The following is a 17185-nucleotide window of genomic DNA, read 5'->3' as shown; positions in this document are numbered from 1 at the left end:
TGTTAGTTGTTTACGGATAGCAATCGAAACTGTTGTCATGAACCACAAAATAAGCCTTGTTACGATAAGTGTTATTTTAACAACACTTCTAACGTGCTTCACCCGAGAAGCTGCATCAGATAATTTAAACCCTCTGTACAGTTAGTTTCTCAGTATGTTATCTAATTACAACTTTATCTGTAGTTAAATTCAAAGAAAAAATAATATATTGATATCTTTAGATTGTAAACAAAAAATTTAGTAGATTATTGTTTTAAAATTACCAAAGTACTAAATAAAGTACATATAGAATTAATTCAATTTGGCTTTAATTAAACTAAAAAGTGTTTAAAGAGTACTTTTAGATTTAAAAACATACATTTTTAGAGAACAAAAACGCGAGTTACACCATGTTTCCAATAAGACAAGAAATAGCTGACAGCGATGCAAATATTTGGAAGATGTACAAAGACGAGCGATATTTACAAGGATTTGAGTACAATTACGACATGCCCAATAATAGGGGGATTAAAGACGGGGGTTCAGATATGTATGACAAGGGAAACATTGTGAGCAAAACTGCTTTATTGTTAATTTATGATTTTAGATATTTAGCGTAGACTTTGTAAAAGTAAATATTGTGTAATCTTTTTTAGTTTTACTGTCTAATACTTTCTTATAACTTGAAGGTGTCATTTTCCGTAGACGATAATGGACATTCGATTTCTGAAAACGAAATTCTGTACGACAACACTTACAGGCTAGAACTCTATTAAGTTTTATTTATAAGTTCTTGTTGTTGTACTATAAAAAAATAAAATTAAGAAGAATACTCGAAAAAATTGCATAACAGTTTAACGCTAAAAGTTTTTTATACTGACGAATAAATAAAAAACAGTTATAGCGATGATAATTTCGCGTTCACAAGTATAAAAAGCCATCCGTTTATTGCCCTTCTGTGGGTTGCTGAGCCGAAACGTGGTAGTGAATTTATAAACGCTAAAATAATGGTTTGTTCTTTTTTTTGTAAACTTTTCAAAAAAATTTGTTAAACTAAATTTTAATCTAAAATAAATAAGTTAGTAATTTTTTAGATCTTCAAGATTAAAACTACTTTTTTTAATTTGTATTTAATTATTAAACAAAATTTTATAAAAAAAAACTGGTAGAACTTACTACTAAAAATAAAAACAGTTAAAATTTTTTTTTTAAATCACTTAGTACTTGTGTTATACACAACAAAAAACAAGCATTAGCAAGCTTAAAACTAAAATATTTATGCTAAAGTAAAAACAGATAAGCAATTTTTTATAAACAATAGCTTGTAGTTTTGTTTTTGGTCTTGTAAAAATACTGTTAATTCCTGACATACAAGAAAATTTAAAGGTTATAAAAAAAAGCTTGTATAAACATAAAACTTATTAGGTATTAAGCTTTACTTTTGCATAGTAATGAAAAATTAAGTATGAAAACAAAAACATAAAAAGTTATAAAACGCTCCTTTTTGATGCATTTGTGCTGACTCATAAATTTAAGTTTACTCAAACAAATTAATGCAAGACTTGGCCGTTTTACGCCACCTACTAAAAGCTTAAAAGTGAAAAGTTGTTTGTTATAATTCAAAACTACGGTAAAAACATACTATTTATTATGTGTAATTATCGACAAACGGGTCAAGATGAATTTTGATGCTTGTTTTCACAAAACAGGTGGACAGCAACGCAGGAGCTGACAACCACGGCAGGTACGCGGCGGGACGAACAGAAGTTCATAATTCTACAGCCCACTACTTTCAAGTTTATGGGGCGGGAGACCCCACTATATGCGAAGTTTACGCCGTGATACGCAGAAAAGTCAGTTGTTGTTAGACAAACAAAAAAATAGTAAATCAAGATGTTCTTTACTAAATTATTATTTTCTACTTTTAAAGCAGCATGGTTCATACATTAATAATTTGAATTTATTTCCGACATTTTTTTTTATGCTAATTGTTACAGTTTGTCGTTTGAAAATATAATATGACAAACAGCAATGGAACTCACATGTGTCTGGTACGCCGACATTTTCACACGGAACAGAAACAAACGTGCTGACAAACAGCTTCGAAGTGACCGGGAAAAACTTTATGATTGTCTACTTCTTACTTGCCGAGAAGTAAGTGTTGTTTTAACTAATGAACTTGTTTTTTAAATATAGCTTACGAGACATAAAATCTTTAAACAGGAGTAATAATAAAGAAATAAGCGTAGAAACTATATCGTACTTTCTAGATGAAGTTTACAACTTTGGAAGTCATCGTAAGTTACTTATTTTAATAAAAAACTTATTATGCAATCACTTCAAAGAACTTTTTTTTTACAAAATAACATATGTTTATATAAGTATAGTAGAAAGTTAATTTTGTTTCAAACCATAAAGATTTATGTCTTGTTTTGTAATTGCAAATAAATAAATTTTTTAATTAAATTAGTAATCACTATTTAAAACTACATTTTAAACACACTTTAAAGTTTTCATAGTTTAAGTAGTTATTATTTTTGGAGTTAAAAATTAAAATAAGATTATAATTTCAAATAGTTAAAAAAAATTTTTTTTTTGTTTTTTAATCAATTGTATACAACTGTTTTACGTTTATAACACCAATGATTTATAGAACATACTCGTTATTAAAAAAAAAAAAATTGATAATTCAAATTCTATGTATTACTCGCGTTAAGTTTAAGCGTTAAAAAACGATGCAAAGATTATAAAGTCTAAGATAAATTGGTGCTGTTGTAGAGATCATGATTAAAATTATGCTAATAAAGTTATGATAAAAAAAATTAAAGCTTGACTTTCGAACGAGAAGCTGTTTTTATAAGTTAAACGAGAATTAAAAATCTATTCTAAGATTATTTTGAAATCTATTTTAAATCAAAACTACAAACAGTAAGTACTAAGATACAAATTAGCATTTGGCCGTTTTTCTGTTATTGTTGCCACATTAAAACAAACCTGATCAAGTTCGAATAGCACTCATAGTTTATGAGCTACTTAAATTAACTTTTTATGTAGCATTTCTTTAGTAAGAGGCATGCAAATCACTCATTATGAGTTTTTTAAACCACAAGAGTTCATATACAGCTGCTGTTAAAGCAAACAATAATTCTAGATGTAGACCCGGAGTACTTGGGTGAATATTTTCGTGTCGAAGCTGAAAGTCTCAATGTTGAGGCTCCAAGCATGGAAGCTGGTAATGAACCTTGTGGGCACTATACGGCACATGCTGTTCAAGGTTCAGTTTCATTAATCAGAACTTTTCAGCTAACATTTTCTTTAGATTATATCCAAAACGCTTGGAAACTTTGAAACTGTATTACTTGAAACTAACAAAGAATACTTTTATGTAAGGTGTTTGCTTTTCGTTTCGACTATGAACCATAAGCGTGTTGAAGTCGATTAAAATGAAGTTGTAAAAGCTGCTGCCAACATACATTATAGTTTTGATAAAAAATTTATAAAAAAATTGATTAATTTTGATTCTAATAAGTTGCTGAAAAGCGTGTAAAAAGTCAAAAGGAATACGAGTTCATAATTACAAAAAAAAAACTATAGAGTTAAGTTAAAGTCGCAAAATGCTATTGAAGGTTATTTAGTAATATGAAAGATATTAAATACATATACCTCACTACAAATAAGAGAAATAGAACAAAAAAAAACACTCATTTACGCTTAATAGTTGAAAATTGATTAATTCAAGAAGTCTAACTAAAATCAATATAAATAAGTATCTATTAATAACTAATAAATATCTATTATACTAAACTAATCTACAAGTAAATTAATAAACTTTAAAAAGTATGTAAAACTTAATTACAGAAGTATTCCCTCAAAATTTTTTATTTTTTTTGTTTTATGTTAATTAATTGTTAAAACAAAAAGCCCTCTCACCATTAATTACTAATTTATATGTTATTAGCTTACAACAATTTAGAATATTTGTTTAACGTGTTTCGGAAAATCAAAAACCTTTAAGAACGTAAATATTTAGGAAAAAATAACGACTTATTCTTACTTTAAACTACAAATTACGCCGTTGCAAACAAAATAGTTATTTAAAAACTGTGTAAGCTCGTATTTTCATTCACTAGTAAACTTAACTAACATTAAAGACTTGCTTTTAATGCCTTTAGAAAACATCTGAGTGTGGAAAATTGACAAATTGTATTTTTATTTAATTATCTTAAACTAGTTATCATTAGTTTTTATTTAAAACTATTTTAGAACATAAACAAAAAGTATAAAACAACTTAAGTATTTATTTAAAAACTGCTTTACAAAAACTTCTAGAAATAGGCGAAAAAATTACTTTACTCATTTGGTTTACAATACTACTTTTTAACAATAAAGTTTTTCAATAAAGCTTATGTATACCTAATCGGGTATTAAATTGTTGTAGTAGTATAAGGAAGCGTAAGGCCTTATTTCGAAACCAAAAATCAACTATTGTACCTTGTTACTAGATCTACTAAAAAAATTTATATTATAAAAACTAGTACAAATTACTTATAAAATGTTTTTAGTATTCTGTTTTTAATGGATAAATATCAACTTTTTCTAAAAGTTTGCATCGTAGTTCTAATGAGTTATTGTTTTCTAATAAAAAAAAAACTTCAAGTAATAATGATAAAAACGCAACAAAAAACAATGTATAGAAAAATGGAACAATAAATATTAGAAATTAACTGCGCATAGAGCGCATTCAGAAAGCTAACCAGCAGTTTACGGTAGGACATTTTGTGGGTACTATTTTGTGGGCACTATTTTATGGGTAGAATTGCTGCAATCAAATCTCCCCTTAATTTGATGTGATGTCATTAAAACTATGGGTAGTATTTTGTTGTTGTTGCAATTAAGTTCCTGGAATTAAATGAAAAATAAAATAGTGTCTAGGCTTTATATAAATATTATGGATAGTTTTTGTAGTTAAGACTTTATAAACAAAAATAAATAAAAAAAAACTTGAATACACATAAACCAATTAATTGATTTATAAGTACATTTATGTAAATTGTTTTTTGTAAACTAACAGAAGTAGTGGCTAGGCTTATTAAAAGATTATGGTTAGTTTTTGTATTTAGGATTTTTTAAACAAAAATAAAAAATAAAACTTGAACACACATAAACCTATTGTTTGATTTATAAGTGTATTTATGTAATTTATTTTTAGTAAACTTATAGAAGTATACCTTGGCCTATTATAAATATTATATATAGTTTTACTACTTTTAAGGCTTAATAAACAAAAAAAAACTTGAATTCACATAAACCAATTCTTTGATTTATTAGTAAATTTATGTAGTTTAATTTTTATATAAACAAAAATAAATTTAGCTAGATACTTGTTAATTTACTAGGATGATGTTGCACCGATATCGAACTGATATTAAAATCATGTTCATTTGATTCGGGCTCCAATCTAGTCTAAACTAAACCATAATTTTAAAATGTGGTTTTAACAAAGTAAGTACATTAATAAGGTACGCACTTTAAGAAGTAGTATCCGCGTAAAGTAATCACTAAATTTTTAAAACACAATAATCTAGTATATTTAAAGGTTTTCACCCGTGTAAGGTACGCAAAATTTTTACTTATTTCAAGGCTAAAATAATATTTCCATTTATAAATTAATGAAAATGCTTCTTGTGCCATAACTTTTTAAAACGAAACTTGTTACAATAACTAAAACAAAATTAGTAAATTATCATATTTTGTAGGGTTTGAACTAAGTTATAAGCGTACAAAAATTTTTATTGATTTACAAAACTCGAAATATTTTTTGATATATTACAGGTCAAAGTTATAAACCAAAAAGTATGGTAAAATTAAAAAACGCAAATCATTAAACAACTAAGTTCACCATACAATAACAAAAAATCACATAATCAAACTGTGTAATAAGTAATAAAAACTAAAATAAAATTAGTAATTCATAAAAATAATTTAATGAGCATCATAACAAATATTTTAACCTAAAAATACCAACTTAACAACTGTTTTACTTTATATATATTTATTTTATATATTCTACAAAAATTAAGTTATGACAAATTCTGTTATCTAGTCTCCTATTTTGCTGCTGACATTTTTACTTCATTTTAGTATTTTTTCTTGTAAAAAAATCAGTACAAAATATTACATACGATACAATTTATATAAGTTGTGAAAATTTTATTTTCTCGCAAGAAAAAAAAAAATAATATTTTTGTTTTAATACATAGAGATAAAAACTAGCAATATTAGAAAAAAAGAAAATAAAAAGTATTTAAACATTTTTATGACAAAGTTAAACTTATAAAAAAGGGACACACTAAGTTTTCAAGTGATCTGGCTATTGTAAAAAAAAAGCAATTATAAATTTAACATTAGGTTATTTTTTAATACTTAAAATTAACTAATGTAACATTTTAATGTTTTTTGTATGCCAGTATTGTTTACATTGCATAAAAATAAAGTTGAGTTCAACATTTTAGAGGCCTAAACACTTTTTGTTGTTTGTTTACAAGTTAAAAGTACAAAAATATCATTTAATTGCAGCAACTTAATTGCAGCAACACCTAAATGACGTAACATCAAATTATGTGCAGATTTTATTGCAGCAATTCAAAGCATAAAATAGTACCCACAAAAAGATCGACACATCAATTTATTAATTTGTTGTTTACGTATTTAATTACTGTAATTGCGTAAATTAGCATAAGAATTTAAAACGATGAAAAAGAGAAATGATTTTACTATGTTTTCTTTCCTTCGAGCTTTTTTCGCCGACCGAATAAAGGGGTAATATATTTTTCGACAATAAACTGCCTACCAAAACAAAAAGGCAAACACTTTTAATAAAAATGATCTAACAAGAAGCTTTTATAGAAGTAGCGTGAAAATACATAATAAGTTTATATTTAAAGAATTTAAATTGTATTATAATTAAAGAAAAAAAAAAAAAAGTTTGTAGTTTTGCTTTTAAAGTATTGTTGAACAAAATATTTTTTTCATTATATAACTTTAATAGTCAGATACAAAATGTTCAAAAAATGTTAGTCTCCCGTTTTTTCAAAGCTCTGGATTTCGCTCGTTTGAAAATGATATAAATTAGTTTAATTAAACTGGTCGGTGCGAATGAGGCTTCTTTAGATTTTAGTTACTTGTAATTCATTTTAGTTTGATTGATTTTCAAAAAAATTATTTTGTGCGGGTCAAGTTTATTTAGCCTTTCAGTTTTGCCGTGCAACTTAATTTTGTTACACATTAAGTATGTAAGAAGTTAAAAGTTGTTAAATTACATAAGTTACGAAGCGAAGGCTATATTTACAGAGCTTATTAAGAAAACTTTTGTATTTAGGTGTTGTAAATGTATTTTTATGTTTTGTAAAATATTTTTCTTTATTTAGTTTTTTTACAAAGCTAGCTTAACGATTTTAAGAAAATATTAAATATAGCATTTTTTCGAAGTTTTATGGTTAACTTTTATATTCATAGTTGCTGTTAACATTGCTTCTTTGAAGTATAGAAAATAAATCATTTAAAAACAACAAAATTTAATTTTTATGATTTACCGACATATTTGTTTATTGATTTAGAAATTAATCTATTCTAAGAATTAAAAAAAAAGGACAAAAGACAAATATCTAAGCATTAAGTAAAATTTTTAAATTTTTTGTCAATAAAAAAATTGTCTGATTAAGTTAGTTGAGCAATTAAAATATATATTAAAAACTAATAGTAGCAAACAACAAACAATTTAAAGCAGATAACGTTATAATAAAATTAAAAAAACTATTTAGTTAAACATTAAATATTTAATATAATCTTATTCATTGCCAATTGGGAAACAGAAATGTTGGTAGTGCCTAAAGTATAAATATAAATTCTAAGTAATGTATATTAATATTGTTTTACTTTATCTTTTAAGTAAAATATTTTAACTTAGTTAGATAGAAAGTTATAGATATGTATTTAAATTCTAAACATTTAAGTATTACTTGATTTTTTTTACTTTTTGTATGCTATAAACTTACTAAACAGTTTATCTTAATTCTCAATACACATATAAATATTCTAAAATAAAAATAACTGTTTTTTTTAGATAAACTAATTTATAACAATTTATAACGACTTTACTAATTAAACAAGTCTATAAACAACATAAAAAAATTGAAGTATTTTATTTTAAAAGAAATGGAAACTACAAAAACGCCGATCACTACAACTACAAAAACACCGACTAATGCAACAACAAAAATATTTGAATCTGAGCCTTCCACCACCATACAATATGGTGATGTACCACTTCCAGATCAAAGTAGTTAGTTTCAAATATGGGTAGCCATGTTGCATATTTAACTTGATATTTTATACTTTTTTTTATTAAATAGAAATTGTAATTTAATGTTCTGTAAACGTAAACATTTACATCTATGTATAATAATTTATAACTTTAAGCTCATTATCATCCGAAATCAGTTTTACGAATTGTCATTATAAAAAAATTGTTCAACTAATCAGAACTGATACTGAGGTATTTCAAGTCGCTCTTTCTGACGTTCCGACCGCAATTGCCTTTGCCGACGACCAACCCGCTATACAATTAAAATTTTTGGATTTGCTTTTCGCCCATCCTTAAAATGACCAAGCTAGCGAAGTCTGCGTAGACTGAGGGTAAAGTGTATGGTGTTGGGACCAATATGTCTCAACATTTCCTCGTGAGTGATCTTTTCTTGCCATCCAATTTTAAAGGTGCAAACTATCGTAGCTTAACGGTATTGATTTTTATTCTTTACTTGCTAGAATACGTCCATGTTTAGGTAACAAAGCAGACTGCTGCATAAACGCGAACAATAAATGTTATTCTTTGTGCGTGTTCTTAAAATTCAGCTATCTCAAACTTTTGCATCCAGACGGGCAAGCATGCCTGACGCATGACCAATTTACTTTTTGCGCCCAAAGATGCGTTTGACGCTAAATTTTAGCCAAGGTATGCGTAGATTTTATATTTTCGATATACTTGCCCTTGGTGTTGATTAATGGTGGAATAAATGTTTCTTGGATTCGGATGTTAGTTTTTTGAGGCTAATTATGAGGTCAAATCAAATCATGCTGATGAAAAATGACTTGGCTGTATCTGAAGGTTTTGGGCAGAGAACGCTGAAAGAGCAACATTATTAGCAAAGAGAGGACGGCGAATCGTGATATCGTTCTGCTTTCGTTTTGCTCTCAGACGTTTAATATTGAAAAGGCGACCATCAACTATTGTATGCAGCTCGAGTCCTATAGTTGATGATGCAAAGCGCGCTTTTTCATCATTGAAAATTGAATTTTGAAAAGATTTGGTTCAAATACTCATTTTTGCTTTATCCAACTTTTAACTTTTAATCTGTTATAAAAACTACCATTATACAGGATGGTTGCCCTTGTGTTTAAAATTATATACATGTACATGTCTATAGATACCCCAGCGTTTAAAATTTTTGGTTAATTTACAGGGCTTTATTTCTAAGCTTTTTCTTCAGCAAAAGTATCCACAAGGCAGTGAAGGGAATGTAGGCAATTTATAATTAAAAACATTAATTTATTACTTTGAGACTAATTGTTTATTGCAGGGGTCGACAGCTTTTTATAAGTCGTGGGTCACTTTATTAGAAAAAATTTCCACCGGGCCGCACTGTATAGTAAAACTCATTCGCTGACCGTTTAAATGGTACTTTAATAACAAAAGGTGGTAAAATAAACTATAAAAAAGTATTTTTAAGGAATCTTATTAGTTTAAGAGCCTTATTTTAAGTTTTTACAAGTAAGAAAAATGTTTATAAAGTATATGTCTTTACTTGACTTCGTGGAATGCCGTTAACTGACATTTAATTTATTTTATTTTTTCTAACATGAACAGATTGAAACGAAGCAAGATTGAAGCTAAAAATTATTTAACTAAAGTCAAACAAAGTATTGTAAAAAACAGACTTCGGTTCAACAGAAGAAACGATTAGAGTCTGCAGCTACAACTTGACTGCTAACTATTTTGTTGAACGCATCAGGACACCTCACTACCCTGGAAGTTATCCGAATAACGCCCGCTGCAAGTGGTACATCGACGTTACTGAAGATTGTTACATAAGATTTACAATCAGCGGAAAAGTGGAACGGGAGTATGACTACCTGAAGGTAGTGTTGTTGCTGGTTATACAGAAATAAAACTATTGAAAAAAAAGCTGAACTTTTAAACCAACTTAGTAGGAAATTATTTTTTAGAGTAGTGCATGTCAGAAGCACAGTTTGTTATTAAGAATACTAAGAGCTTTTTACCAAGTTAAAATAGGTATATTTCTAATAATAAGAAAATAACTATTCAAACTAAAAAAAAATTGTTATAGGTTTCCATCAACGGTAACACGGATATAATAGACCAAGAACTTGAAAATTACTCAATCATTAAATTTGTAATGAAAGGCTTCATTTTTGTTGAGTTTTTTTCCGACTCTTCTCAGCAGTACAGAGGGTACGAATTTGCTTTCGAAAAATTACGGCTCACTACAACAAAACAATCTTTTAAAACAAGCACTGAATCTACGAATACTTTTACAAGTTTGAACTAATAATAAAGTAACAGTGAATTAATGTAAGTAACTTGTTTAGTATACAAAAAAAAACATAATTTTAACGTATTTATGTAACAGTTTTTATTTAAAAGTAGTGAAAACACAGGTAATGTTTTATTAGCTTTTATGAATTCTTTTTAAAACAAAAAAAATAATATTTATAACACATAATCATTAAAAGTTGCTGACAACTGTGTTTCTAGAGCAAAATAAAGCTTCTCCGTAGTTTTTGATCTTTAATTAATAACTTAATGTTTAGCTTTTATAATACGTAACAAGCTTATACAAAATTGTTTAAAATACATTAAAGTGTCTGGTATTGGTTTATAGACATAGTTTAAATTCTACAATGAAATTTTAAATTTGTTTGTAATGAAAACAATTTATTAAAAACATTATTTTAAACTTGTAAATGGAACTTGACAGTCTAGTTTAACATCTTACAGTTGTCCATTAACAACATTACGTTAAAGTTAAAACATTTTTAAATGATAACCACAACAGCTTATGAACCATATCATGGAGAAAATAAACAAGCTGACTCACAATATCATCCTAAAGCAGGAGTTTATCCTGACTCACAACTTCATCCAAAAGCAGTAGAATATCCCGCAACACAAAACTATTATGGTGACTAACTATGTAGCAGTAGTTTTTTTTTTAAATTCTTTTATTTTTTTACAGTTCACTAAAAATAAAACCAATAAATGGTATGATTTATTTGTTTGTTTGATTTCGTTTTTGTTATTTAGACTTCGTTTTTTAAATTATCTAGCAACATTCATTTTTATGGTAGTTAAATGATATTTAAGCAGTAATATTTTAATAAAGTAGTTATTGCTAATTAGCAGCTTGTTTTAAGAAACCAAAAAAATAAAACAGAACACTTGAAAGTGCTAATGTAACAGAATATTATTTTATCAGCAGTTGAAAGCACAACAGAACAAGATGTTACGACCAACGTACTTAATGGCACAGCTGAAAGTAACTTTACAAGCATTTATTTAATTAATTGGTCTAAATACAAAAACTGTTTACTTTGTTGTTTTATTAGTTTAAAATCTGTGGTAATAAAATAGTCTACAGTGTTTAAATGTGTAATGATTATTATACATTATGGGTAATATACATACACGAGAAAATATATTTAACTCGACGTTAACAAAACCGCATGCTCTTTTCTTTTTCGCTTTATTCTTTTTTAATTTTTGAAAACCAGACGACTCCTCAGTTAATTGTGGATACAACATGACTCTGAAATCTGAGGAGCAGCACATATACACACCAAACTACCCTGAAACATATCCACTTTCTACCAGCTGTACGTGGTATGTTGACGTTCCAGTAGACAGTTACATAAGATTCAGAGTCGATGGGGAATCAGAAACGTACTATGACTACCTAGAGGTTTTTAGTGTACTATGTTGCTATTTACTTTCTAAAATGTTTTAGCTTTAAAGCATTTGAATAAAAACAAATTCAGAATAGTTTTTACACTTTTTACATCTTAAAGAATACAAAAGGTTTAAAATATTTTTTGAAAATAAGTTTTTGATAAAAATGTTTTAAATTGACCCAACATTTTTTTTATAAAACTAAAACTTTTAATTATACCTTTTGTATGTCTGATTACAGATAATTATCGGAAACAAAGCAGAAAGGATTGATGGAAAACAATCTGAAAGTTTCCAGTTATATAGACAAGTACCTAATGGATCTTTTAAGATTTTCTTTTATTCTGACTCTATCTACGGCTTTAAAGGATACGATGTAGGGTTTAAAAAAGTTAAAAACATAGGTAATGCTACATTAGTTTTTCTAAAATTTATTTCAAACACATAATATTATTATAATACTTAATCATTATGAATTTGTGATACATCATGTTTCTAGAACAAAGTAAATTTCTACCGAAGTTTTTAACCTGTGATTAAATATTTTAAATTATAGTTTTCACTACTTAACCAAAGTTATAAAAAATACTATCCAAAAGCGTTCAAGTATCTGGTATTAATTAAAAAAAAAAATTTTTTTTAATTTTTACTTCTAAGGAAAATTAAAACTTAATTTTATTAAATAAAACTGACTAAAAACATCAAATTAAATTTGTAAAAGGAACACGACGATTTAGTTTGAAAAACTGTTGTCTATTTTATTTATAAATATAAAATTTTTGTAAACAAATTTTTTTTAGAAATCGAAACTACAACAACTTATGAGCCATATCATGAACCTGAAAACTATTCTAGCTTTCAATACTATCCAGAATCACAAAACTACTCTGGTTCAGAACCCGAACCGCAAAATTATTCTGGTATGCAACCAGGTAGCAGTACTTTTAAACTTTTTATTTGTTTATACTTAAAAAAATACAATAAACTAATCAAGGTCTGACTTACTTGGTTGTACTGTTTGTTTAGTTTTTTTTGATTTATCTATTAAAATACTTAAACAACAATGTAGGTTTTCACTTTAAATTAAGGTTTTCACTACTTAACCAAAGTTATAAAAAATACTTTCCAAAAGCGTTCAAGTATCTGGTATTAATTTAAAAAAAAAGTTTTTTTAATTTGTTTTCTTCTAAGGAAAATTAAAACTTAATTTTATTAAATAAAACTGATTAAAAACATCAAATTAAATTTGTAAAAGGAACACGACGATGTAGTTTGAAAAACTGCTGTCTATTTTATTTACAAATATAAAAATTTTGTAAACATACAATTTTTTAGAAATCGAAACTACAACAACTTATGAGCCATATCATGAACCTGAAAACTATTCTAGCTCTCAATACTATCCAGAATCACAAAACTACCCTGGTTCAGAACCCGAACCGCAAAATTATTCTGGTATGCAACCAGGTAGCAGTACTTTTAACCTTTTTATTTGTTAATACTTAAAAAAATATAACAAACTAATCAAGGTCTGACTTATTTGGTTGTACTGTTATTTTGATATTTCTATTAAAATACTTAAAGAACAATGTTGTTTTGATGAAAGTTGTAAAATATTTAACTAGCAATGAAAAGCATACAAATTTTAAAAATGTAGTGTTTAGAAATTTACATTAAACAAGAACATTTTTGTAAACATTTAGCATCTTTACTTTAGATGTAGTAAACTCATTATTCATACTTTTGTTTCTGGAAAATTTAGAAACATTCCATTCGACTCCGCCTAGCTGTGGTTACAACACGACTCTTACATCTGAAGAGCAACACATCTTCACACAAAGCTACCCTCTAAGCTACCCAAACAACGCTGAATGTGTTTGGTATATTGATGTTCCAGAAGACAGTTACACGAGGTTTACAATCAATGGAAAAGGAGATGCTTATTACCCTCTGATGGTGATTAGTTTGAGAATTGTTCTAGCTTTAGTTGTGAAAACTTTAAGTGTTAACTAGTTTGCATTAGACATACTTTATTTATTTAGTACAACTTTTTTAAATTTTTTTTTGAGCAAATGAGCTACAACATACTGTATTTTTAAAAACAACTTCCAACGGCTGATTTAATAAGTCGAAACTAGATGTACTTAATTCAAAGTTTAAAAACATAATAATATTTTAACAGGTAACTTACAACAACGGTTCGGCTACTGAAACAAAATATTTTGTGGGTCGGATTTACAAAAATTATTTTCGAAGTTTAGTGGTGAAAGGTACTATCATGGTCAAATTTGATCCTGGTTCTGACACATTTTATGATGGATACGACTTTAGTTTTAAAAAATTGCCAAACAATTTTAGAGGTAAAAAATTATATCTCTATTTAAAAAGTAATTTAGTATAAAGTAGGATTTTCCATACATTTTTATAAGGCCCACTTTGAACTAACTAAAAAAGCAATGGCCCTTTCAGTATAATTTCTGAAAAAAACTACCTTAAGTCATTTTTTTTTGCTTTTGTCATGAACTCCAGAATATCTAGTGTAAAAATCAAGTTATGGCCTTATGACCCTATTTAGCCTCTTTACTAGTCACACCCCTTCCCGGCTTTTACCCCTTTGTAGCTTATGGGCCTCTAAATTTCTGATAAAGCCCCCAACAGATACCCTGATATCAAATAATCAAAAATTAGACTTGTACAATTATTAATTTATATTACGTAAATACCTTAGTTAAAAAAACGAGTTTCAGTGTTTAAAAAGAATTCTGTTGTAAATAATATTTCAACATAAAAAAATCAAAGTATGCGAAAACCCAACTATACCTTGTTCAAAATGTTTATACACCTTTTTTAATCTAAGATAGTTAAAGTTGTGGCAATATGTATACTTATTACAAAAACAAACACTTTTCATTAAAACAAATTTAAATAAAAGTAAAAAACAGAAGACAAGTTTTTTTTTGTTAACTAACAAAAATATTTCACTACGCAAAATGAGTTTCTTAATCATAAAAAGGTACTAACTTTAACGGATCAACCGGGCATACTGAGAGTTACAATCGAACAGAATTATCGTTTGACGGTAAGTTTTTGCAACACATTTTTTTGAATTTAAATACTTTTTGTAGCGTTTATAGGGTTTTATCTAAATTTTACAAAAAACTAAGTAAAACAATTACTAATAAAAGTATTAAAGATAAAACACTTTTATTAAGATTTGTACCTTTTCCCTTCATGTCGACTCAGCAGCATTGTTGATAAGTTTTGGAGGAAATGTATTCAAAGAAAATTTCTGAAATCCAAAAAGTTTAAAGGTCCCAGCCAATGCATGTTAGTTTGATGTTTCATAATTAAGGTAAGTCATTTAATTGTATATAGAAAGAAAAATAGCAGCAGTACAACAGTTTAATAAACACCAACATATAAGCTCTATTCAAAAAAAATTATTCAACGATGTTACAAATATTATTACAATTAAGAATATATTTAAATGTTGTTAGCCATTGTTTCAAACTAAAAATGTGTACATATCTATTTAACCTTAGCTTACGTTAAATTTTCTTCTTCCGAAAAACTTCAAACAATAGTTATGATAACGTTTTAACTTGGTAGTTTTAGCATATATTTAGCACGTAAACTTTTTAACTACTTTTTCTGAGTAACGTGAACTAGAAGCCTTATTTTGACTTTTTTTTTCTATCAATTTTGTATAAACTTTGAAGACATCTAATTAAAAAGTTACATAAATAAAGTAAAATTCCATATTTTTTACACTGTATTACAATTTTACTGTTATGGTTTTGATAAGCTTTTTTTTAGGAAAAAACTTTTCTAACATACGTTTAACAGTAACAAAGCGTTAATATTTTTCACTGTTTTTTTTTGACTATGTAACTATGTTGTTAGTTGTTTTCAAATTAAGATTTTGTTAGATCTGACTGGCAAGACATGTTTCAATGTGGTTATGAACAACTGTACAACTGTTCGCACAACCTATCAAGATACCAAATGAGTTACCTTTCAAGAGTGAGTTTTCGCTTGCAAAGTTTTTATACAAAACAACGAGAACGAATATTTGTTTTTGCTTAGTTGTAAGAACGATATTGTCTTTTAAACTCGTACAATTGCTCAAACGCCGTTCTAATTACAACAGGAAATATTAAGGGGGTTTGAGACTCTCGGCAGTCTGAGCGATGGTTCTGATGAAAATACTGACCTCGATGTTTTCTGCCATCATGCGCCGTACGGGACGCAACTACCCGACATGTCCAGCTACGACTCGACGAAAGTTTTAGAAGGTTACTGTAAACATGACACGATGACAAAAATCATGCGAACTTTCGCCAGAGGGTATCGCAAGCAAGTTTGGGCGAAATTCCATGGAGACGTTTTCTTGTGGGTAAAATAAATAGAAAAGCAACTTTTTAGAAAGCTACTAAGATATTGGTTTTATAAATTATGTTCATTTTTTAAATCAAGAATGTTTTGTGAGTAAAAATAAACACTTGTATGAGGGAGTAAATAACTAACTAATGATTTAAAACAAATATTTTGCTCTAAAGCTGACGTTATATCTAGATTAACTTTACTAACACAAACAAAATTCTCCTTTCACTACATTGCATTAAACAAATATGGAATGTCTATTAGGAAACTGTGTAACCAAAAATACTCATTTTTACAGGAACTTTCCAGAAACAATTCGTGAGGCACTCGAGACGATTGAATATGACTGCAGTTTCAACAGACACTTTATGAGGGAGTATGGTAGCTTTTTCGCAGGATTAAGTGCGCAGTTTGAACGTGTTTTGAACCTAGTTACCCCAAACAGCTATTTTGACGACTATTACTACTAAAAATTTGTTTTAAAGTTGTCATGCGTATTTGGAAAATACAACCACTGAGTTCGCCTTCTTATATGTATAAATAAAGTATTTAGCAAACACAAAGTTTGATTAGTATGAAACTACTTTAAGTAAACGTTCAAATTACTTCGGTCAACAAAAAATAGTTGTTAGTTATATAGTTTAAAAAGTATTTAATCTTGATTAAGTTTAAACTTTTTGAAATTTTTTTGCTAAAGTTCATTTTACAAACTTATTTTCAAAATAGTTTTTTTTTTCCTTTATGAAAAATTTGTGACAAAATTTTAGAGTTTTTGTAAACTTTTCTTCAAAACTTGGTCAT

General features: G+C 27.3%; 1 protein-coding gene across 3 annotated transcripts; it reads left to right on the top strand.

The window, feature by feature from the left end:
- Positions 1–376: 376 nt before the first annotated feature.
- Positions 377–16859, top strand: LOC145834443 (uncharacterized). 3 transcript variants are annotated; one of them, XM_082941875.1, is made up of 23 exons: positions 377–548; positions 669–739; positions 878–989; positions 1689–1832; positions 2009–2133; positions 2203–2276; positions 3131–3253; positions 8192–8317; positions 9971–10173; positions 10383–10593; positions 11112–11237; positions 11532–11591; positions 11827–12014; positions 12243–12405; positions 12802–12936; positions 13337–13468; positions 13764–13957; positions 14184–14361; positions 15015–15080; positions 15214–15328; positions 15931–16024; positions 16152–16393; positions 16683–16859. In XM_082941875.1, exons 1-23 carry the CDS (start codon positions 390–392, stop codon positions 16852–16854), a joined length of 3213 nt encoding a protein of 1070 aa, XP_082798001.1. In that variant the 5' UTR covers positions 377–389; the 3' UTR covers positions 16855–16859. The 3 variants fall into 3 exon arrangements, with proteins under 3 accessions (XP_082798001.1, XP_082798000.1, XP_082797999.1); XM_082941874.1 differs by having other exon boundaries at positions 8192–8320; positions 12802–12933; XM_082941873.1 differs by having other exon boundaries at positions 8192–8320.
- Positions 16860–17185: the final 326 nt, after the last annotated feature.

The sequence above is a fragment of the Thalia democratica genome, chromosome 4 (genome assembly GCF_965202585.1).
Source record: "Thalia democratica chromosome 4, ktThaDemo2.hap1.1, whole genome shotgun sequence".
Lineage (NCBI taxonomy): Eukaryota > Metazoa > Chordata > Thaliacea > Salpida > Salpidae > Thalia > Thalia democratica.
Note: the sequence above shows the minus strand (reverse complement) of the source record. Positions and strands in the feature narration are given on the sequence as shown.

Coding starts and splice junctions, on each gene's coding strand:
- LOC145834443 (XM_082941873.1), top strand. CDS start 390: ATGTTTCCAATAAGACAAGAAATAGCTGACAGCGATGCAAATATTTGG. Junction 549..668: donor TGTATGACAAGGGAAACATT/GTGAGCAAAACT, acceptor TATAACTTGAAG/GTGTCATTTTCCGTAGACGA. Junction 16,394..16,682: donor TTCCATGGAGACGTTTTCTT/GTGGGTAAAATA, acceptor TCATTTTTACAG/GAACTTTCCAGAAACAATTC.